At 40.8% G+C, this 23,778-nt stretch overlaps 1 protein-coding gene across 2 annotated transcripts in view; it reads right to left on the reverse strand.

Annotated features, from left to right (window-relative positions):
* Window positions 1–23,778, reverse strand: part of prpf4bb (pre-mRNA processing factor 4Bb) — a 60,711-nt gene that overhangs the window by 19,106 nt on the left and 17,827 nt on the right. For both annotated transcript variants that reach the window (XR_016149381.1, XM_039666426.2), the window contains exons 5-10: window positions 23,560–23,641; window positions 23,258–23,468; window positions 23,021–23,094; window positions 22,806–22,896; window positions 22,555–22,702; window positions 21,660–21,797 (exon numbers count right to left, since the gene is read on the reverse strand). Coding sequence is in view for 1 of the 2 variants with exons in the window: in XM_039666426.2 (XP_039522360.1) it covers window positions 21,660–21,797; window positions 22,555–22,702; window positions 22,806–22,896; window positions 23,021–23,094; window positions 23,258–23,468; window positions 23,560–23,641 (744 nt within the window). In the remaining variant the exon portion in view is untranslated. The remainder of the gene's footprint in view (window positions 1–21,659; window positions 21,798–22,554; window positions 22,703–22,805; window positions 22,897–23,020; window positions 23,095–23,257; window positions 23,469–23,559; window positions 23,642–23,778) is intronic.

Raw genomic sequence — 23,778 nt, forward strand, 5'->3', positions numbered from 1 at the left:
TTGTAAAGGAACGTGCTTTCTTTGCTTTCTATATAATTTAAGCAAAGTTTAAATCCAGGGTTCATACACATTTTAACCAATACTTTTCCATGACTTTTCGGCACATTTCCATGACTATGCAGGGCTCGAGACTAACGGCGTCCTATCGTCCTGGGGACGATAGAAAATGTGTTTAGGACGAACAGAAATATTCTCCAGGACGCCTACAGGACGAAAGACATTTTGCATGGGAGTTCACAGGGCTCGAATTTCGGCGCGGGTATTGCGCATAATTCTAATCATTCCACACAGGTCTCCTAATTATAATGCGGGATATTCCCGCAATCGTAATCCACAAAGATTATAAAATGCCAGACGCAATTTCACAAACAGCGCGGGTGTTCAGCGGTGTGTCGGCGGTCAGCGCGAGGCGGTCAGCGCGAGTGTTCAGCGCGTCTTCTCTTCTCTCAAAATGTTGTGGAAGGCAAGCATCAGTCACTGCTGCGAGAATACACACTCGCGTTCAGGAGTGGGACATGACGGAATATTCACTCGCACAATCGGGCAAGCAGTGCATCGTGAATGAAGTTTACCATTTGCACGTCTTTTTAAGTCTTACCAGTTTAAAGGAGCTAAACGCAAGTCTCTGCGTTTTTGCAGAACTACGCCCCCTCTGGCGACAAGCGAAACTGCAACCAGAGCTGTGCGCGTTCATGGAGGAACACACACACACGCACGTTTGCACGAGCTGTTCATAACCTAAGGAGCATCAGCCGCACACTGTGCGGCACACATCTTTTGCTACAGTCATAATGAGGTAATACAGTAATTAATCTGCAAGTCATTTAAAATATATGAAAGGAAAGGCATTCGAGTAAATTACACACTTATGTGTGTGAGAGGGGGAAACGGGGGTAGTAGAAAACTTCGGTTTTTGTTTCCATCTATCTCCCTGTGCTTACTGTATCCACTTATGATTGAATTATTATGGAAACACATTCAGTTATCACTTTGTATAGGACCCGTTTGAGCCCTAGAGCAGACCGGAGATCTCTCCGTTTGTTGAAAGCCTTCCCGATGTTGACTCTCGTCTTATTCCGACGCCTGGCACTGGACAGACTGAAGTTTTATTTTCTTTGTCTCACGCGGAGTTTGCATTGGGGTTTGTAATGAACTACAAGCCGGTCTCTTTCCGCGCCATATACAGATATGAAGTGCACGTCACCGAAAGCAACAGATATGAGCTGGATTTTATTAATCATCGGCTAATTTCAAAATCAGCAAAGACAGCAATAAGAGAGATCGGCAACAGGCCTGGTAAGATCAATTCATTTCTTTACTTTTAATGAAGATGGTAGTGTTAAGCGTCTGCGACTTACTTTCACTTTGATTTGCGATAGATTGCGGCGCGCTGGCTTGCTCAGCTGCTCATCTGAGGTGATGCGCGTCGACATATGACTAAAATAACATGACATATAGCTTGGTTTCAACAACCAGATGCATTTACACTTGTCCAGTTTCGTCTGGAATGCGGCCCAGACCACGTCCTCAAGTGGTTTGAGCGATCGGATTCATCCGTCTCTAACGCGTTTCGGAGGGCATTTACACCCTGGTCTTTTCACGATCGAATAGCCATCCGATCACAGAAAACACCTGAAGTGACCAGGTGTAAACAGCCCCTTTGAATCCATCGTCTACTTTTGTGGAAAGCTGACTAGAGTTGTGTCGCTCGAGTTGTCTTCTCTGATACGGAGAACGGCGGCGAATAGCTACACGAACCTGCCAGACATAGCCAGGCGAGCATGAACGCACATGACGTCACGCCCAGTCTCAGATTCGAGCCCGAATCCCTCTTATATATTTCACTGTACAGGATTATAGAGGCGATCTCAGTGATCAGAGAAGGGCTCATTCAGCTCATCAGGCGATTGTTTAAGCATGTATGGGTTAGAAAACGGCTATTTTTAACATGAAATGTTGCGCAATGCACCTTTAAACATTCAGGCGATTTTAAACTAATCAGTGCTCGCGCGCTCTCTGGGATGACTATGCGGACATTCATAGAAAATCCGCCTCAAGAACAGCTGGCCAGTAACAAAAGTTATTTTTCACGGATTATATTGCATTTAACACTCAAAACTGTGTCAATTTCAGTCTTCGGGAGTACAATAGTCTAAATATAGTCGGTTTTGTCTTTAATAAGCATAAAACGCATGCCAGTATAATGAACACAGTATCCGTGCCCTAGCTCTTAAAGAGACAGCAACCATATATCTGTCGGTCAAATTTTGTCGTCAAAACAACAAGTTTAAGGAAGTTAAAGCGATCAGGATTGATAGCCTATGTAGGCCTATTTAATTTATTCTGGACTAAAATAATATCCAGTGTTATTTTCCATTTGATTACTTTATTCAGTTTCTGTCTATGAATATAGTGTTAGACCTTCAAAAACTTTTCTCTTTATTAGTATCTTTATCTGTATCTGTATTGCATGTTCAAACTTTAAAATCATTCATATTAACTGCTTAATAGATTTTTTTTTCTCTGCAAGTATGTAGGTTTGGAAATTTTAGAGAAATTCTAAGTTCTAAATTAATGCATTACAGTTGAACTAAACCCAATATAGTCATCTGAATTGTTTTAGTTAACTAACAGCTAGGGATGATAACAGCAGGTACAGAAACAACATTTTTATTTTGGGACGGTTGACATTCACTTTAGGACGGTTCAAATTGTCATTCAGGACGGTTTCAGGACGGAGGTGAAAAAAGTTAGTCTGGAGCCCTGCTATGTATTCCTGAAAAAGTCTGCGAGTGACCGTACTGCCTGGCGTCTTTAGCATGCTAGCTGGCGCTGATCTCCCAATATAAAGATATTAATTATCTTAGTAATAGTAAGTGAACATAGTAAATGTTACATTGGGATGCACCGATAGCATCTTTTTCAGAATCGATCCGATCCCAAAAATTCTGAGTATCGACCGATACCAGCGCAGTTTTTTTTTTAATCAAATAGAATTTCTATAACTCTGTGTTGAACTAATAATCACTCTTGTTTGTGTTAATCACAATCTACTTAATACAGACAACTTCATTATAAAGATAAACAACAAATCCAAAAAAATATATTATCATAATCTATGACAAATGCTATCATAAACTAGATTAGTGAATAATACACATTGCTCTTTGTATTGTTGTAAAATACATTCATGAAAAACAAGATTCCGTGACAAAAATCAAAAGATTATTATTTTAGATATAGCCAAGGCTACTATAAAATTGAGTCATGTTTTAAATGTATAGCACAGGTGTTTAATGAGGCAGCAACATATGATAGATAGATAGGACAGAACAAGAAAGGCTATTAATTAGCTTTCATTGCATCACTGCATTATGATATGACAGACTCCAATACAGTGCGGCACAAAGCGCTTATGCACATCACGAGCGCAGAATGATGCGCTTGAAGCCACATGGAGTTATAGCACGCAGCGCGTCGAGTCCACATTCATTGAGAAGTTCAAAGCACAATAAGGAAAAAAATACATATTGATGGGCACTGGACAAAGGAAATACATATTGATGGGCACTGGACAGTGACGGGTATTATACAGTATATATCTATGCAATCGTTTATTGAGCCTTTTCTTTTAACAGTTTTAAATATCAGTTACTGTGTGCGTGAAGAACAATTATAGTGCTCTGACTCACACAGTGTCCGACACCCGGTAGAAAGTAACATGATTAAGTCCAGCAAGATAATAGATAAAGTTTCTTTATTCGAAACCATAGACTTTTATCTACAGATCAAGTATAATAGTATTAACATTGAATCATCTTGAACATAGTTTCACCATCATTGACTGTATCCGAACCATGATCCGAACGCGACGCGCTGTTTGAACACTGATGGAGAATGACTGACAGCTGCAGAGGAGGGAAAAGTTACGTGATCTTGAATTTAATGACTTAACACAGAATAGTAGCCTACCCACACGGGATTTTAATCAGCCTCATCTGATCGATAAGTTACCTGATCCAGCAAAAATGGCAGTATTCTAGCCGTTAGCACCGAATTCGTTAGGTGAGTCGGAAGTGAACTGAACGTTATGCCGCCCGAATTTCAGGACGTTAAGACAACGCAATTTTTTTTTTTTATTAAACAGTTTTTGTATTAATCACATATTATGCAGAGTTAAAAATGAATTAAAAAAATAAAATTCAAGGACTTTTCCAAAACTATGTGGGTCTTTTTATTTTTCCAAAACCTTTCCAGGCCTGGAATTTGCATTTTTCAAATTCCATAACTTTTCCAGGTTTTTTTCAAAATGTACGAACCCTGTAAATCATTTTCATCCTACTAAGAGAAACAATGTGATTGACCGATAAATCACTGGGTTTATTACTGGTGTATAGTTTACTCTTCAGTTTCACCTAATTCAACTGCTAATACTTTTAGATAATTTGATAATTTAGCAGGTATTTTTCTAGTTTCCATATTTTAAAATATATTATTATTATTTTGATAGACATATTTGCATGTCATTTCTATGTCAACAAAGTTTTGCACCAGTGTTTTAAATTAAATATCGTCATTATCGCCATGATAGACACGCCCAATCCCCACACAAGTCTCACCCGAGTAATCATTTTTTTTAAATCTATCAGTACTGGAAATAAATAAAATTGACAAAAATGCCCATCCCTAATATTAATATTGGTTATTTTATATCAGAATCTTTTAGAACGATTAGGCTGATAAAGAAAAAAAGACAATATCAAGTAGGGCTGGGTATTGACACAAATTTCACAATTCGATTCGATTTCGATTCGAATCGATTTAATATTGATTATTTTGGATATCAGTTACAATAAATGTCAAATTTTCTCAAGGAAATCAAATCTCTCAACTAATGCTAAACTATGGGAGTCTAGTTGTAGCCTACTAGGCTTTATTAGCCTAATATGAAGGTAATAATGAACTTTTTTGTAGCTATACAAACACTTAAATTACACTTTTATTAATTTTTATAATAATAAGATTATATGAAATATAAACATTTAAATGGTGGCGGTCATAAAACACTTGCCAGATTTATTCAAATATGCATTAAATATTGAAGAACATTAAGATTATAATGCACATGTAATATGGTGTATATATTTAGCAAAATGCTCCTCTCTAGAGTTATTTTTTTCTAGCTGACTGAGTTTATTTGGGTTTTCTGATGTAAATATGACAATGCATGACATTGATTACAAGCTGTTTAACTGACGTCTTTCCTCGGTTGAAATGCTGATTGAGCGAATCAATGTGACAAGATACGGATTCGATAAGTTGTACTCTATCTTTTAACACACTTTCAGATGCTCATTCAAGTGCATTTCGCGCTGTAACTGGTATTATTAAGCCTGAAGAGAGATCAGCACTGCTGCTTCTCTTGAGCTGCGCCAGAGCGATCTCATGCCACAGCGCCATTTAACGTTATTTATGTTTTTGAATTTCTAAAGATAATGGATGTAATTTGAAATTTGAGACTTTGTTTCATATCAATAGTAACAAACGACAAAGATTATTGCGATTTATTTATTTATTTATTTTTTGGATTGCGCGCAGCCACGATACAATGTTCCATTCATTCAAATGAAACAGGATGACTAATCGATTCTTGAGATTTAAGAATCAATATCGGTTTGTAAAAATGAGAATCGATTAATAGACAAATCTATATTTATTTCCCAGCCCTAATATCAAGTAAAACAAAATAACGGCCAAGACTGCAAACCTCACTCTCGAACGCAATAGGCCTAGTATCTAATTAGTCAGTACAGGCTGTTTCTGTTTAAAGTTAAATAAAATGAGGCACACAAATCCGAGAAATGTGACAACGCCTTTACCCTGAGGTTCATAAAAAATAAAGTGCTATTAAAAACGAAAAAAGCTACTTACATTATTGGTGCTTGAAAAAAAAAAAAAGGGAAAAAAAATGACGCCAATTTATTCCACTTTTTAGTGCGCACTATCTAAAATCCCCATCAGGTCTACAGGTTATTTGCCAAAAACACAAGACAGTCCACATTTGAAGGGGCCAGTGCTGATCTCTTTTTATTTACTATATTCCCTGCAGAGGAAGACCCGTTCAGAGCGCACTGAGGATCCGGGGATGGAAAGATATTTCTTTGCCATCTGGGCGATGTGAGGGTATCTCCCAGAGCCCAAAGTTTTCCACCACATGAGTGGATTTTGTTGAGCAGGTATTGGAGATTCTTGTTCATACATCAACATCTCTTTTTGAAGCAGCAAACTGATGTCCTGGTCTGGGCTGTCTGCGCAATACGTGTCTCCAAAGAGACACCCCATAGCAGATAACGCAGTTTTCTCCACGGGCTGCCGATCACGTGTCTGTCCGGCAGCGGCGTCACTGCCTGTGCCTCCTGTCACACTCACTTCTCTTATCTCATCCAGTATAGCCACTTGCACCTGCCGTCTCTGCTCATCTTTCAAATGAACGAGGCGATGAAAGCGCGGATCCAGGTAACTCGCTTTGTTAAGCAGCATAAATGCGCCCTTTTCCTCTCTTCAACGCTTCTCCAGATCTGTGACGATCTGTCTTCATCTCTGACAATGCAGGTGGTTCTGGTTCGTCTGGCGTTTGCTTGTTAAGTTGAGCGAGCAGAACATGTATTAAAGGCAGTACAGCCGACGCTGTTGGATTTGTCAGTTGAAAGTGCTTCGGTTGCCACTTTAAATGGTTTAAGGACCTCTTGCACCTGCGATAAATAAGTAAATATAATGCGTTGATATTAGGCCCGGTTTGCATTTGTTCAGCTGATTAACATTAACGCAAAGTAAATTAGGGCCACCATTCTACCTTAAAAAATATATTAGGACAGTTTTGTATTTGTCCAGTCTATTATGGTAAATATTTCATACACTATGCTCACCTTTTCCATTAGGGACCATTCGCTTGTGGTCAGCTCCATTCGTGACAGTTTTTTCTCGAAGATGACAACAGACACAGCTGCTTGCTGCTCCGATGCACGGCAGATCATTTCATATGTGCTGTTCCATCGCGTTGGACAGTCGTTAATCAGCTGCTCAGTTTTCAATCCCAAAAGTTGTTGTTTCTGCTGAAGGAGGTAGCTGTCGGCGGAAGATTTGCTGAAATGCGAGGCTGCCACTTTCAGCCTACTAAAGGGGATTTCAATGGCTCTGACCCCGAGCCCTTTACGCACAGTCAAGTTTATTGTGTGTGTAACACATGGTATATTTACTGTTTGAAGATGTCTCTCCACTGCATTGACTTAATTAGTGGCATCGTCCGTTGTGATGGCAATCACGGATCCCCTTTCTATGCCAAAAAAGTCCAAGATCTCTTGAATGCATTCGCCAACATTCTCTGCAGTGTGGCTTACTGTTAGCTCTTTTGTTTTTAGCACATTGTTAAGCATTTCCCAGTCATCATTAATCCAATGGGCCATTGCTGTAACATAGGATGCTGTCGCTAGAGATGTCCACCTGTCCGTGGTAAGAGCCATATATTTGTCTGTGATCGATTCCTTAATTTTGTCAACGGTGCTGCTATACACATAAAATTCTATGGGTGACTGTTCCAATTACAAATGAACGAAATTAATTCCTCCGTGATGGCCTCTTGTCGTGGTGCAGACAACGAGTTTGCAGTGGTGGAATGTAACGAAGTACAAATACTTTGTTACTTTACTTAACCCTTGTGCATTGTTCAAATTCACTACCCTTTCGTTATGTTCGTGGCTGAAAAAAGCCACTACTTTAAACTGCTGTAAAAATGTATCAGATAAATATTTTTTTCAATTTTTTTTGCATAAATCTATTAACCGACCTCAGTCCTGATCAAAACTACTAATTTTTTTAAAAAAATTCAGGATTTTAACTCTTTAATTGCCAAATTCATAAATGATGTCACTGATTTGGGGGGGAAAAAAACACAAAATGACTTATTTTCAATATAAAATATGATTGTGGACTGGATTTTTTTTTACCTTTTATCACAGTCTTGGACATGTCAAAGATTAGAAACAACATTGGTTTTGATGCATTGTTAGTTTTTGTGTAGCATCAGATTTTAACCTTTTCTCCCTCATTTACTGTTCGTGGCTGTTTTTGCCCCATTGACTTCCATTATAACCACATTTTTTGATTGCAAAGCCATGACACCATAAAATCATGCATTTTTGATTGTTGATGGTTTTCCCTGTTGGGAAGAGGTAAAATTTGTAATTTTTACTGTTGATAACCAGGTGGAACCATTTAACCCTTTAGACAGGCCTGTGCAAAAAAAAGCTTAGTTTCTGGCTTTTACATGCAGTTATATGGAGTATAATAGCATATTACAGTGTGTATGTGTGTGTGGGTGTGCGTGAGTGTGTGAGAGAGTGTGAGAACTCACCTTGATGCGTCTGAGAAAATAAAAATATACACTTCAGCTCTCAAAACTACATGGAGTAAACAAAAACAAAGTAAGTGTATTTATGCATCTGCTGCCTTTTGATGGTGAGAAATGCAGACTAAACAAAAACAAAGCAAGTGGATATAAACGCTTGTCATTTGATGGTGAGAAGAGCAGCAAGCAACATGAGAGAGGGCTTGACTTGTAGTAAAATTTTAGAGATGATTATGCAGTCTGACCCCTCCAGCGAGCTGCAGGAGGTATTGTCTTCTCACTCTGACCGCAGACTCAGGACAGTCAGATCCTGGTTTGGATGTGGCACCCTCATCATCATCTCAAGCTTCCACTGAAGGCGAGGAGGATTCAGATGATCCTGGATCTGGATGGACTGGGAGAATCTTGAGAGGGACATGGTGGTTCTGAAAATCGCACTGCGATCATCCCACAGGCAACGTGTGGACTCCCCTCTGGATCTGTAGAAGCTGGCCAAAATCAGTAGCCCCATGCACAGAGATCTGTGGAGTCCACAGATCCAGGATCCTCTGAATCCTCCTCACCTTCAGTGGAGCTCTAGCTTCCACTGAAAGCAGGAGGATTCTGTGGATCCTGGATCTGGGTGGATTGGGAGAAATGGTGAAGTATGGTTTTCCACCAATGCGGAGACAATTCCCTTTCTTCAGCCTGCAAGAGGCGTGAGTCGAGGGCCGACACGCAATGCTATCGCAATGGTTCAGAACATGGATTCTGTGTTCAATCTGTTTTTTACGGAGGAGATGACTGACCTCATTGTCAGCATGACCAACCTCCATGGGCACCGCACAATGAGAAACTGGACTGGGGTGGACTCCACAGATCTCTGTGCCAACATGGGGCTACTGATTTTGGCCAGCGTCTACAGATCCAGAGGGGAGTCCACACGTTGCCTGTGGGATGATCGCAGTGCGATTTTCAGAGCCACCATGTCCCTCTCAAGATTCTCCCAGTCCATCCAGATCCAGGATCATCTGAATCCTCCTCGCCTTCAGTGGAAGCTTGAGATGATGATGAGGGTGCCACATCCAAACCAGGATCTGACTGTCCTGAGTCTGCGGTCAGAGTGAGAAGACAATACCTCCTGCAGCTCGCTGGAGGGGTCAGACTGCATAATCATCTCTAAAACTTCACTACAAGTCAAGTCCTCTCTCATGTTGCTTGCTGCTCTTCTCACCATCAAATGACAAGCGTTTATATCCACTTGCTTTGTTTTTGTTTAGTCTGCATTTCTCACCATCAAAAGGCAGCAGATGCATAAATACACTTACTTTGTTTTTGTTTACTCCATGTAGTTTTGAGAGCTGAAGTGTATATTTTTATTTTCTCAGACGCATCAAGGTGAGTTCTCACACTCTCTCACACACTCACGCACACCCACACACACATATACACACTGTAATATGCTATTATCCTCCATATAACTGCATGTAAAAGCCAGAAACTAAGCTTTTTTTTGCACAGGCCTGTCTAAAGGGTTAAATGGTTCCACCTGGTTATCAACAGTAAAAATTACAAATTTTACCTCTTCCCAACAGGGAAAACCATCAACAATCAAAAATGCATGATTTTATGGTGTCATGGCTTTGCAATCAAAAAATGTGGTTATAATGGAAGTCAATGGGGCAAAAACAGCCACGAACAGTAAATGAGGGAGAAAAAGTTAAAATCTGATGCTACACAAAAACTAACAATGCATCAAAACCAATGTTGTTTCTAATCTTTGACATGTCCAAGACTGTGATAAAAGGTGAAAAAAAAATCCAGTCCACAATCATATTTTATATTGAAAATAAGTCATTTTCTGTGTTTTTTTTCCCAAATCAGTGACATCATTTATGAATTTGGCAATTAAAGAGTTAAAATCCTGAATTTTTTTTAAACATTTAGTAGTTTTGATCAGGACTGAGGTCGGTTAATAGATTTATGCAAAAAAATTTGAAAAAAATATTTATCTGATACATTTTTACAGCAGTTTAAAGAAGTGGCTTTTTTCAGCCACGAACATAACGAAAGGGTAGTGAATTTGCCCAGAGTGTACTGTTGAGTTTTTGAAAAATTTCAAAGCATTTTCCCAAAATATGTGTCAAAATAAGATTTGTCACCAAAAATCATTCCATTTGCTGAAACAAAGAAAAAGTTACGGCCAAATTAAGACTAAAAAATACCCCTTAGTGGCTGAAAAAAGCCACAACAGCACATAAGGGTTAAGTACATTTTTCACGTATCTTTACTTTACTTAAGTACAATAAATAGTGCCTACTTTTTACTTTTACTTCGTTACATTTTGCAGCAATTATTATACTTTCTACTCCACTACATTTCTACAACTTCTGTTACATTTTCGTTACATTTTCTGATCAGTTTTTCCCCTGCCAAAACGTAATCTGACCGTCCGTTCGTTGCACGTTTGTCTCACCAGTGACGTTTGGTTGCCATAGATACAGTATATCAACCCGGTCACACTAAATGCGTCTCACACGCAGTGTGTTTATCATGCAACTCATACGCGAAAATTTGTTTTTACGTGCATAGGAAACACACCGTGTGTAATATATGTTTGATTTGGTTAGGATTATGGCAAGCCAAGAGGTTCAGAATTACACCATAAATGAATCGCGTTTACTGCCAAACAGTTATTAACATATAGTAAGGATAAGCATGATATTGCCTAATTGCAAGCTTGTTTCAGAAATGGTGACATTTTTTTTCCATCATTATTAAACATCATTATAGGAGTAGGCTATTAGGTTGAATGAGTTAGAATTAAATGTTTTATTAATCATTAGAAAATAGACATTAAGATAATAAATTGTTATGCAAGTACTTTTACTTTTAATACTTAAAGTACATTTAAAACAAAGTACTTTTTACTTAAGTATGGTTGTCATTGTGTTACTTCTACTTTTACTAAAGTAAATATTTATCTGGGTATTTGTACTTTTACTTAAGTACTGAGATTCAGTACTTCCTCCACCACTGCGAGTTTGTGGCGGGCGGTGCAAAATAAGTGTCAAGACGCTGCTGTTTAGCTGGAGTTCCACACATTATGCCATGCTCATTTGGGTGCACATTTTCGAGATGTGACCTCATGTTGCTAGTTGTCGAATGGTATGCTAACTGCATCTTACATAGCTTGCATACAACTTTATCTCGCGGCTCCACAATTTTACCATCTACCGACCAAAATCCAAAGTACTTCCAGACATGGCTTTTTAGATTTGGGGGGGTTAAAATCACTTTTTCTGCTGTGGTCAAGTTGGGCTCTGCACTTTCCGCCATCTTCCATATAATCAACTAAACTTTCAGCAGTGAGTGACGCTGTGCCAGTGCGACTCCTGTGACCTGTCGCTGAACCCTAATCAGGCAGCGTGCATGCCCACTCGCAAAGCAGACAGCCTCGCGCGGGTGTTTTTTTATTTTTTATTTTATTCGAATATTAATTTTCACCTTCAAATTTCTATTTTTTAAAACTATTAGAATATATATTCGAATTTAGAATATTCGTTGACAGCCCTAACACGCATCCCATTTACATCTGATTGGAATTCATTAACACACACACATATTTCACTATCACATCTGACGTAAAGTATTTGTGAATCAGGAGAAGAGTTTTCGGGAAGGTCTCTTTACGCGCAAATCACTCTCATATTTACTCGTATATTTACGAGTATTTCATGAATGAGACCCCATGAGTGCAGATATAGGCCAATACCGAGCAGGGGACTATTTTCAGGTGCTGCATCATATCATTAAGCCGGCTGAAATTTATAAAAAGGAAAAATATCTAAACTCTTTGGTCATTTTTTTTTTGAGAAATGCTAATGGTCTTGTCCACTTCAATGATGTATGCTAAGCTATGCTAAAAGTGGCACCGCCAGAACCGGAGATCGGCTAAATGGATTCAAAAACGGTAAACCTCAACAGTTTAACTCTGGGGGAGTTGTAAAATGAGCCTATTCCCAAAAAAAGTGGAGCATAACTTTAATGGTGAAAATTGATCTATTTCGACCTCACTCAGACCGTCACCACGGTCTTACCTTGGTCTTGAATGACGCCATTCTACTAGCTCTCCTCGAGACCTAATGCAAACAATGTCAGATGACTGACCCCAAGTGGTTGGTTCCCTATAAAACATCCGGATGAACCGAACACTTCCTCTTTGCCTTTCTCGCCTCTTCTGAGACCGGTTTGGAGAAAATCCGCGTGTATACGAGGATATTTGGAATCTTTACCCACTCAATCCGTCACTTTAAGTGCAGGCGCCTGGTGCCCCTGAGGATTGCGGTAATTATTTCCCTTTTTCTTACTATTCAGGTGAGTGGTTGGTTTTATTTACATTACAAATTTACGAATTTGATTCATGTTAATATTTGTTTTGTAGGGATTGTATTCCGACGCTTAAAAGCATATGGATGTGGTGAGTAGAATACAAATATTTTTTTCTGCTCTATTATTCATATCACTTTAAAGGAGCTTAATTGTTTACCCGCTGATCGGCTGTTCGCAGCTGAGGGGACTCTGTCACCTGTTTTAATCTGTGCGTTCGCGTATAGATAGGTGTTTTTGGTTAAAAAAAAATAAATAAAAAATTACATTTGTCAAACTCCTGTACGCAGGGTAAGGTATTATTACTAGGCTACAGCTGTACGCAGTTGTATTGTAATTATGAGTCAACCTATGTGTTGTTATTGTCATGCTACCATGCATCCTCGGGACGGACACCGGGAGTGTCCATCATGTCTGGGTATGGCCCATTTGCTGGAGGACATTGAGAGACCATGTCCCGCCGCAACCGAGTTGTCCCTACAAGAAAGGGTGCAAAGAACAAGACTTTTTGAACAAGCAACTAATGATAGAGGAGCATCAGCATCAATGGCTGAGGCACGATCCCTTAAACGGAGATGGGAAAATTCTCCTGTTGAGGTTAATGATGGGTCTACCTGTTCTGATGGAAGAAGATCAAGGGTTTCAGATCTTCAAGCTGATACTCAGATGCAAATTCTTGCAACCTTGAGGGATTTGGCTGGTAAGATGGATGTTTTTAGGCCCCAGAATATTGGTTTAAACGCACAACAGCATGCAGCTCCATCTGTTGTCTCTGAAAATGATATCCCTCCAAATCAGGGAGGAAGAGGTAACATTCCTGACACTATTTCTCTCCATGCTCATGGCTCGCTTTTTGGTAGTGATGATCAGGATATGGGTGAGGAAGATCAAGGAGATGAGTCCAGGTCTTCTGCTAATGATAAGGATGTTGCACAACCTGACATTCTTACCCGAATTCTAAGTGCTGCAAGAATTTTAGGCCTGGAAACATCGGCCGAGACATCAACTGCACCAGTGGTGCCAGGAGTGTGGGCTGGGGTTGCCCAATCCCAACCATCTGTTTCAATCCCTGTTACTGAGGATTATTCACAAATGTTAAGCAAAGCTTGGAATAACCCCAAAGCTGCACCCCAGTTCAATGCTGGTTGTAGACGTTTTGCTAATGTACAATATGCTACAGAAACGGGCATGGCAGGTATGCCAGCGGTGGAGCGTGAAATGGCATCTTTAACACCCTTGGGTTTAGACCGGGTGACTGATGACCCAAGATGTCCCCGGAAGGAGTGTGAGAAGACAGATAATTTAGTGTGTCGAACCTACAACTCGGCCACACGTGCAGCCCGATCTGGTAATGCCTTAGCCATAATTCTGGCCTCTTTACGGAAACTTATAAATCCACAGGATCAGGACATCATTGGGCTGGTCGATGCAGCTCTGGTTGCGCACGCCCAGCTTACTAGGGACATTGGGGCCTCTATGTCGTCTGCGATACTTTCCCGTAGACAGATTTGGTTGGCACAGACTTCCTTACCGGATACTATCAGGAAAGAACTGACTAACATGCCTGTCACCCCAGGCCGGGTGTTTCATCCAGACTCTCAGTTGACGCTTGACAAAGCAGAACAAGCGCGACGTAGAAGAGATTCAGTGCAACGCACGTTCGGTCCTGCTAGGACAGCTAGACAGTCATATCGAGGCTATCAACACTCTCATCCTCCTGCTTTTAATCGGTCAGGATCATGGGAGTTTAATGGAAGACAAAATACTCATTCTCTGGGGTTTGGTAACAGTCGAAGTGCCAGACAAGCACCCCGACATTCACAAATGTCTCGGTCTCGTACTTCAGGAAGAGATGCTCCACAAAAGAAGCAGAACCCCAGGGGCTCAGGCCCCTATGGGGGTACTGCGTAGCAATCCTGGAGGAGCTGCCGGAATCTGCTCCCAGCTATGCCTGGACAGCTGGGAGGAGAAAATATCAGATCGTTGGGTACTCACTGTGATAAAAAACGGATACAGGATCCAGTTCCGGCAACGACCTCCTTCGTTTTCAGGTATCCACTTAACTGTGGTCAATAATCCAGTCCAGGCAGAAATTTTATCCAAAGAGATAGCGGCCCTTCTAAGGAAGAAGGCAATTACTCAGCTACAACCCAACGAACAGCACACTGGGTTTTATTCGAACTATTTCCTTGTGCCCAAAAAAGATGGAGGTCTCCGACCCATCTTAGATCACAGGAAGTTCCTTCGCTTTGCTTTCCAAGGCCAAGCATACCAATTCAACGTCCTTCCCTTTGGCCTGTCTCTCTCTCCCCGGGTATTTACCAGAGTGGTGTCAGCCGCCCTTCATCCTCTTCAGGCTGTAGGCATAAAGATCCTTCCATATTTGGACAACTGGTTGATATGTGCACCAAGCCATCACGAGGTTCTAAGGGATACAGAGGCCGTTATCAACCACATACAAGAACTTGGGTTCCGCATGAATTACGAAAAAAGCAATGTCAAACCACGACAAGAAACCGTATTTGTTGGGTTGGTTTTGAACACCCTAGTCTCGCGTAGCCAGACCTTCAGACTGACGGCTGAAGGTCTGGAATTCATAGCAGCTTTCTTTGGTCAAGGCCCGCCCATAAGGCCGTTAGACCGACATGTCAAACAACCAATTACAGTTCGTTTCGTTCAGCGTCATGTTTCGGGGCGTGGAAATGTCCCCACAACAACAGACCGGTGTGCAACAAGTCAGTCAGCAGTCACCGGAGGCGCTAACAACGCTCCGTGTTATTAAATTCACCCACGAACTCGCTCATGTCCATCTTATGTCCGCTTTGTCACACGAATGTAAGTTACGTCCCCGCCCCAGTGCGCTCACGCCTACTAAATAAACGCCTCACCTCCGGCGCCGCGCACTCGCTACATTCCCTTTAGCCTTTAGCACATCTAGTGGATGCATAACGCAAACCCAGTCAAACGTTTGACTCTGCAGTATCTTATGTGCCTTATAATCCAGTGTGCGCGACCTATATATGAATACTGAATCGGCCAGCTGCGATGTCAGCGTCTGTTTCATGTTTGTCCACAAACGCAGCTGATATACCCTTCGCAATTAAGTACTTCACTTGATCTTCCATAATAGATTGGAGGGGACATACAACTACGTTTAGCTGATCTTGAGAAATGCTCATTGTCACTCACATAGGCCACTCATATAAACACAACAGTTTTTCTTCCGCAATCACACGTCTGCGCTTTGTTTCCCGGCGGACCGAAAATAAACGCGACACTGACGCCCCCCGGAAATCCGATAAAATTCAACCAATCAGATGACGACTTCGACATTCCTGAAGTGTTTCCAGTTAAGTGTACCATATGCATCAGACGTTTAGCCAACGTTCCGTGGGCGTGACGTCTGAGGCTGAGACTATGAACACCCTAACAATGACAGCATCTCTATCCCCACAGAGGGTAACACAGTTATCCACCCTGGCACAATCTTTTCGCTTAGGCAAGCGGATGGAGTTGGCACAGTTCCAAAAGTTAATGGGGATGATATCGGCAGCAATAAAGGTAGTGCCTCTGGGGCTGCTCCAAGCACGACCATTGCAATGGTGGATCAACAAATTTCAACTCCACCCCAAGTTACACAGGCGAGTGAAGCTGAAAGTCACACGGAAATGTGTTCAGGCTCTGCGTCCATGGACAAGAAGCAACAAGTTGAATCAAGGGGCTCCTCTGGGGAATATACCAGCAAGGAGAATGGTGGTGACAACCGATGCTTCTCTGACAGGTTGGGGGGCTGTCTGGCAAGGCAGAACAGTCAGAGGCTCGTGGGTGTTCCCTTGGACCATGGATCACATCAATGTGCTGGAGCTGAGAGCCATTTATCTATCTTTGAGACATTTGATTCCATTCCTACAGAACAAGCATGTCCTTGTAAGGACCGACAATATGTCGGCAGTTTATCACATCAATCATCAGGGAGGCACCAGGTCATTGCGCTGTCTCCAAGAAGCCAGGAGACTTCTGTTTTGGGTCTACCCAAGGCTTGCATCCCTCAGGGCAATCTACTTACCCGGAGTAATGAACCGGGCAGCCGATCTCCTTTCTCGATCAGGACCTCTCCCGGGGGAATGGCGATTACACCCGGAGGTGGTGAATCTGATATGGGCCCGTTACGGAAAAGCCCACACCGACCTATTTGCATCAGTCGAGACAACTCACTGCAAGATGTGGTTCTCTCTGAATGGCCAAGGTGGGCCTTTGGGACTGGATGCAGTGTCTCACGAGTGGCCGGGAGGTATATTATATGCTTTTCCTCCCCTACCATTGATTCCTCATGTGCTCAAACGAGTGGATCAGGGACATTGCAGGGTCTTACTAATCGCCCCGAAATGGCCAAAGAGACATTGGTTTCCACTTCTCCTACGTCTGGTACAGGGCCATCCATGGAAACTGCCAATGAGAACAGACCTTCTCTCTCAAGTAGAGGGTCAGATCTAGCACCCGAATCCAGACACGTTTCAACTCTGGGTTTGGCCCCTACTCAGCCCCTCTCTTGTCAGCTGGAGCAGGCAGTAAAGAAAACCATAAAAAATGCTAAAGCACCTTCCACTTGGGATAACTACTCGAGCAAGTGGCGTGTGTTCTCTAACTGGTGTCAGGACAAGAGCTTGGACCCCATGAATTGTGACCTTGATTCTGTTTTATGTTTTCTTCAGTCACTTTTAGACTCTGGAAGAAAAGTCAACACAGTGAGAGTTTATGTAGCGGCCATTTCTCATTTTCACAGTTTGGTGAAAGACTTGTCCATTGGTAAACACATGTTGGTTACTCAATTTCTCAAAGGGGCACGTCGCCTCTATCCAGAAAAAAGACTTAGATCACCATCTTGGGATCTTCCCATGGTTCTACAATCACTGACTAGAGCCCCGTTTGAACCATTGGCCCAAGCGGATCTTAAATCGTTAACATGGAAAACAGTTTTCCTTCTTGCTATCTGTTCAGCAAAAAGAGTGGGTGAGATACATTCTCTAACAGTAAGTGAGGACTGTCTAAGGTGGAAAGCAGACTATTCAGGGGTCTCTCTTTGGCCGAACCCTGCTTTTTTACCTAAAGTTCTTAATACTGGCTCGATCAATCAAGTAATTGAACTTGCAGCATTTCAACCTGATCCTGATCTCTCCTGTACAGAGTTGGATCTTACTACCTTATGTCCAGTTCGAGCACTTCGCACATACATTGAGCGCACATAGTCGTTACGACATTCGCACACTCAGCTGTTTCTGTGTTTTGATAAGAAAAGTGATGGAAAACCAGCCTCGAAACAGCGTCTATCTCATTGGATAGTAGACATGATTGCTTACGCATACTCCAGTAAGAGTTTACCAGTTCCAGGGAACCTGGTAGCTCATTCTACCAGGAGCCTGGCCACATCATGGGCAGCACTGAAGGGGGTAGCACTAACAGACATATGTGCAGCCGCATCATGGAGTTCACCTTGTACCTTTGCCGGGTATTACAGGGTCAATGTGGCGGACCCACAGACGCTTGGGTCCACAATTCTGCTTTCGGCCGCTAAGCAGGGATGTAAAGAAGGTGAGACTTCCATCCCTCGTGACCTTGATGGCACTAGTCATCCAAGGTAAGACCGCGGTGACGGTCTGAGTGAGGTCGAAATAGATCGTAAGTTATGACTATAACTGTGGATCTATGAGACCGAACGATGACCGTCACCATTTCTTGTCACTCGGGATGAACTGAGACGTTCCAGGCAAAGAGGGAGTGTTCGGTTCATCCAGATGTTTTATAGGGCAGTGGTTCTCAAAGTGGGGTCCGCGGACCCCTGGTGGTCCGCGAGCTAAACCCAGGGGGTCCGCGAAATAATTTACAACCTAACGTTTTTTTCCATGCTATGAGTCATGTTTTCTTTATCATCTGAAAACATGCTGTTTATTCCTAAGTAACTTATATAAAGCATTTAACATAAAACAATACAAAGTAGACACTTAAAGTTTTCTATAGATAGATAATCTATGTCTTTGCGTCAAGTAGATTCGCTGCTGTTGATTTTGCGGGACGTACCAGAAAGGAGACAGAGAGACGGCATGAACTTGCATCCGGTTCTTTTCTGTATTTTTAAAAGGCATGACATTTTGTAGTCATTTATAATGTAGCCTATACACAAATAAAAAATGGACACTTTACCGTTTCGGATGATGCACTCTTGTCTTATCTAGGACCATAAATAAGAGTATTCCTGTTTCCACTGCTGAGGAAAAATTCCCATGTAATTGTGAGCCGGCGTCTCGCGTGCTCGCACAATAGTCAGTTCTAGCACTGCTACTGTAGATTTGACATTAGAAGTCTGATCATTATCAAAATAAAAGTGCATAGTGACAGGGCCGTACCCACAACTGAGGTTGCAAGGATGCACATCGCGATGATACTGACCTTCTCGTCTGAGGTGCTTCAGCAGACTAACAACGATAGCTCGTCAATGTCAAAATGTTTGAGTCGGAGTGAACTCAAAGTTCCCCGCACGACGTTTCAGTCAACGGTCATAAAGTGCGAGATAAGATGTAGGCCTTAATTAACAAACTAAACAGCTGTTTTAGATAAAAGTTTTAAAAAACGACTGAAACAATCAGTTTCCAAAGTATTAATCAAGCTCAACTTTAACAAAGGAAAAAGCAGGTCAATAGAAACATACTGTGCCCATGAGATTAACATTATGGATTCATATATTTAACATATACTGTATGTTTTTTTTAGCTAATTACAGTAGCTCAAATTAACAACGCACGCACCTATTAAACATAATGCCATTATCATTGTATTTATAGGCTTATGGGCATTATTTGTGTGCAGAATAGGCCTAATTATTGAAACATTTCTCTTTTAAGGCCATTCCTGATTGGAATATGTGATTGTGTTTCGTGACATCTTGACAAAAAAAAAAAATGTATGCCACTGACTGACATGCTTCTACTAAATCTATAGTTATCCAATTGTGGGGCCTTAAAACACCTTAAAATGCACATGTGTAGATCAAGAACATCAAAAATTCCTAAGTGAGGGATCCTAACTAAGTAAATCCTAGCAAGATCACTTTCGTTACCTCAGTAGGCTATTTAGAAATTCCTGCATAGTACCCTGGGTGGAGACCATTCATTTTGTGCAAAAATATTTCATTTGCCGCTCACACATTAACTTTGTGCTCAATAACTGTTAAAAATATGAGGGGGGTCCTTGGAATTTTTTTTCCCCTGAAAGGGGTCCCTGGCACCAAAATGTTTGAGAACCCGTTATAGGGAACCAACCACTTGGGGTCAGTCATCTGACATTGTTTACATTAGGTCTCGAGGAGAGCTAGTAGAATGGCGTCATTCAAGACCAACGTAAGACCGTGGTGACGGTCATCGTTCGGTCTCATAGATCCATAGTTATAGTCATAACTTACGTTCTGCTTAAAAGGTGCCCTATACTGGTTTTTTAAATTATTTTATAATGTTTCCTGGGTTGCCCTTATAATGTTAGTATGTTTTTTAGTCATAATTAGAAAGTCATAATTTAGAAATAAAAGGCATTTTTCCTAGCCTGATTTTAGCCTCTGATCTGAACACTCTGTTTGAAGGGGCGTGTCTGCTGTGTGTAACCGGCCTCAGCTGTGATTGGCTGATATGCTTGCTTATAAAATAGCTAAGTATTACATGTGAAACTGTTTCGAATAATTTTACTCCAGCTATTATAGTTTTTTTTCTATTACAGCTATTGAGATTAACGAATCGTGAGACGTTTTTGAAGTATTTAGATCTATTCCCATCACATAAAATGTTGCTGTGTTGAGTATTGAGCAAGCAGAGGACAGACAGCCTGTCGATCGCGAGGATGAAGCTCTTATCATTGCAACGCAATTTCTGCCTTCTCTGCTTTCACTAATGCAGACACGATCATGTAAATACAGCAAGAGCTTCGTTGTGCATCGTAACGTGCACCATTGAATTCATAACGAGTTTGGAAGTGTCCAGATAAACTCGCGCTGTGTGGAAAGATATTGATCGCTTTCTGTATACAATTTATTCACAATTATTATTATTATTTTTTCATCCTACTAAAAGAAACGATGTGAAGTCCCTGGCTTGACTTACTGATGCATAAACAGTATTGAACGATTTTGAGTGAAAGATTAACGTTAACTTTACCCGTCTGAACTTGAACAACAATAACACATCAGCTCGGTCCGAGGCCAGCTCTTGGGAAGTTGAGGAAACAGTCGTCGGTGAAATGTTTGGAAATATCCAGAGAAAATAAAATTAACCCATTGTTTCTTCAGAGGCTCGGATGAAGGAACTAAAAATACTTTTGTGTTCATGTGTACATCCAAACACTGATCAACGGCCATGCTTCGGCTGCGCAGCTCCGTCTCGTCTGTCACTGAACATGGGCTGGCATATGCAAATATTTTGGGTCATACATATTAATGATCCCGACTTTTACGTCAGAGTCGGTATTATGTGGAGATTCGCCTGTTTTTCAGGGGTGTTTTTCAAAAACTAGATTTAAGTAAGAAGGAGAAAACAATGATGTTTGAGACTCACTGTATGTCATGTCCATGTATTGAACTCTTGTTATTTAACTATGCCAACATAAATTCAATTTCACATTATAGGGCACCTTTAATATTTCTGTGGAAACCAGTATTATTCTTTTTTTTTTCTTTCAGATTTTGTAATTTTTCAGAATTTGTTGAATAAAGTTCAAATATTAAATAAAAATCAATTACTATACTGCATCCTTACCCATTTTCTAATGTGACGTATTTAGGAGGCTCACATAGATTTGTCAATTTCAGTGCCAACACTCTCCCCCCCAAACACACACACAGAATAAGTACCTGAGAGGTTCAAACACCAAACAGAGATGCTGTTTGTGGTAAAAGTGTCTGAAGAGACGCAAACAATGAAATTTATCGTCAGGATCTGCATCATTCAGCTTCTTCAGAAACTCAAGTTCCTTCAGTCCCGTCTTCTGCCTGCAATCAGACAAAAAATTAAACTATTGAATACAAACTATTTTCTGAGCCAGGGCTACACTGACTGAACTAAACAAAAAAAGTACATAAAAGCTTTCATTTTAACCTAAATGTTAAGTTTAAGTGATACATTTTTTTAAATGAAAGCTTTTGTGACACATCAGTTAATTGGAATGATACTAGTGCTGGCCTGTATGACCAAAAATGTATATCACGGTATTTTTCAAAATTATACCGGTTATACTGCATATAACAGTGTATTTTTTCCCCTCCAAGCTTGACTGGAGGTAACCACATTTTCTACTGACTGAGAGAGGAAATACTGCAGTAAGTTAACTTAGAATGCCTTATTTTACTGTTATGAGTGAATATTGTAGAAAAATTCCACACTGGATTTAATATTGTTACACAATATTAACTTATTGATAACAGATCAATAAACCAGATAATATTTGAAATTGGGGACATTATAGACATACTGTATTTTTATATGCAAATATAATTAAAATAAATCTAAATAAAATAAATATATATTTTGCCCTCATATCTTGATTTTTAGAGGTATTATTTATGCATTCTAATAGACTTCATCATGCAGTCGTCATTGCCCTGCATCATGTTTGTAACTAAACTGGATGCAATGGGCTGGAGTGGGCCAGGCTGATGGTGTCAAAATTGACGTGTTAAATCGACAGTCCTAGTTAAAATATAAAAGAACACAAAAGCAAAGTCACAGAGATGGTCATTGTTTACTTACATGAGCTCATTGTTTCGGATGATCTTGACTGCCACCTCCTGGCCAGCCCGGGCAGTGTCTCTAGCTCTGACGACGTTACTGAACACACCCTGTCCAGTGTACCCATACACTTCATACCGCTTTTCCAGTATCTCACCAATGTTCACACCTTAAAAGAGTTGTTTTTAATGATTCCTTCTTGCATTTAAAATAAGTTTTCTTTGTCAAAGAAGCAAAGCTTTAAAGCATTTAAAGACTTAAATAAGGCTTACGGTAGTATCCCTCTGCATCAGTCCAGTTGTCCCTGAGGTTGGGGTTCTCCTTAAAGTCTTTTCCAATGCCTGCAGCCCTGAGTCTGGCACTCTGTGGATGGGAGAGACACAGAAGTCAGATCTCTTAAAGTAACCAACTGGTAAATGGTTTAACCTAATGCCGGCAATTCGGCAAACAATTTTAATGAAAAAAAAAAAAAATCAAACAAGTTTACATCAAAATCTGCAGCAAACATGTCATCTGACTCGGTAAACATGTCAGGCGCAGAGGGCTTCTTTGGGTTGGCTCCTGCATAAAATACAATAAATAGTTAGTCATGCATTAGCTTATAGATACTTTGTGTCATTATGAGAAAGACCACCTAGATTAAAAATTATCTCTAGAATCTGAAATATTTCCTGAAAACAGCAAGAATCCTTCTAATGTGCCAACTTCAGCCAGAGTACACCACCTTCTTTCTCCTGAGCGATGAGGTTGTGCTTGGCCTTGATGCTGGCCTCAAAAGTGTTCACATTCTCCCGCTCATATTCCTTCACGTCAGCCGCTACCCGTTCCAGGATGTCATCAGGGGAAGGTGAACGGCTGCGGGTGCTACTCTGAGGACTGCTGGGTTCTGACGCCATGGAGCCCATATTACTGTCCTCATTTACCATTTTATATTTCTATATCAAAACAGAAGAGTTTTAAAATACAAAATTATATCTCAATATAAGGAAGTTACTGTGGCTCAGGATGACTGTTGTATTGTGTTACCTGTACGATTGCAAGCCGCTGTTGTCGTCGCTGCTCAATTAGAGCCTCTTCATCCTCCTCTTCTGCATCAAAATCTTCCAACCTAAACATTTACATCCAAGCAACTTTAATATTACCATGTAAACAAGATGACTCAATGACAGTGTAGATCACTGCTGCACACTTAAAAAATAATTAAATAATCATGTCAAAAAAGATTGATACAATACAAATACCGAT

The sequence above is a fragment of the Pimephales promelas genome, chromosome 22, assembly GCF_988280905.1.
Source record: "Pimephales promelas chromosome 22, fPimPro1.hap1.1, whole genome shotgun sequence".
Lineage (NCBI taxonomy): Eukaryota > Metazoa > Chordata > Actinopteri > Cypriniformes > Leuciscidae > Pimephales > Pimephales promelas.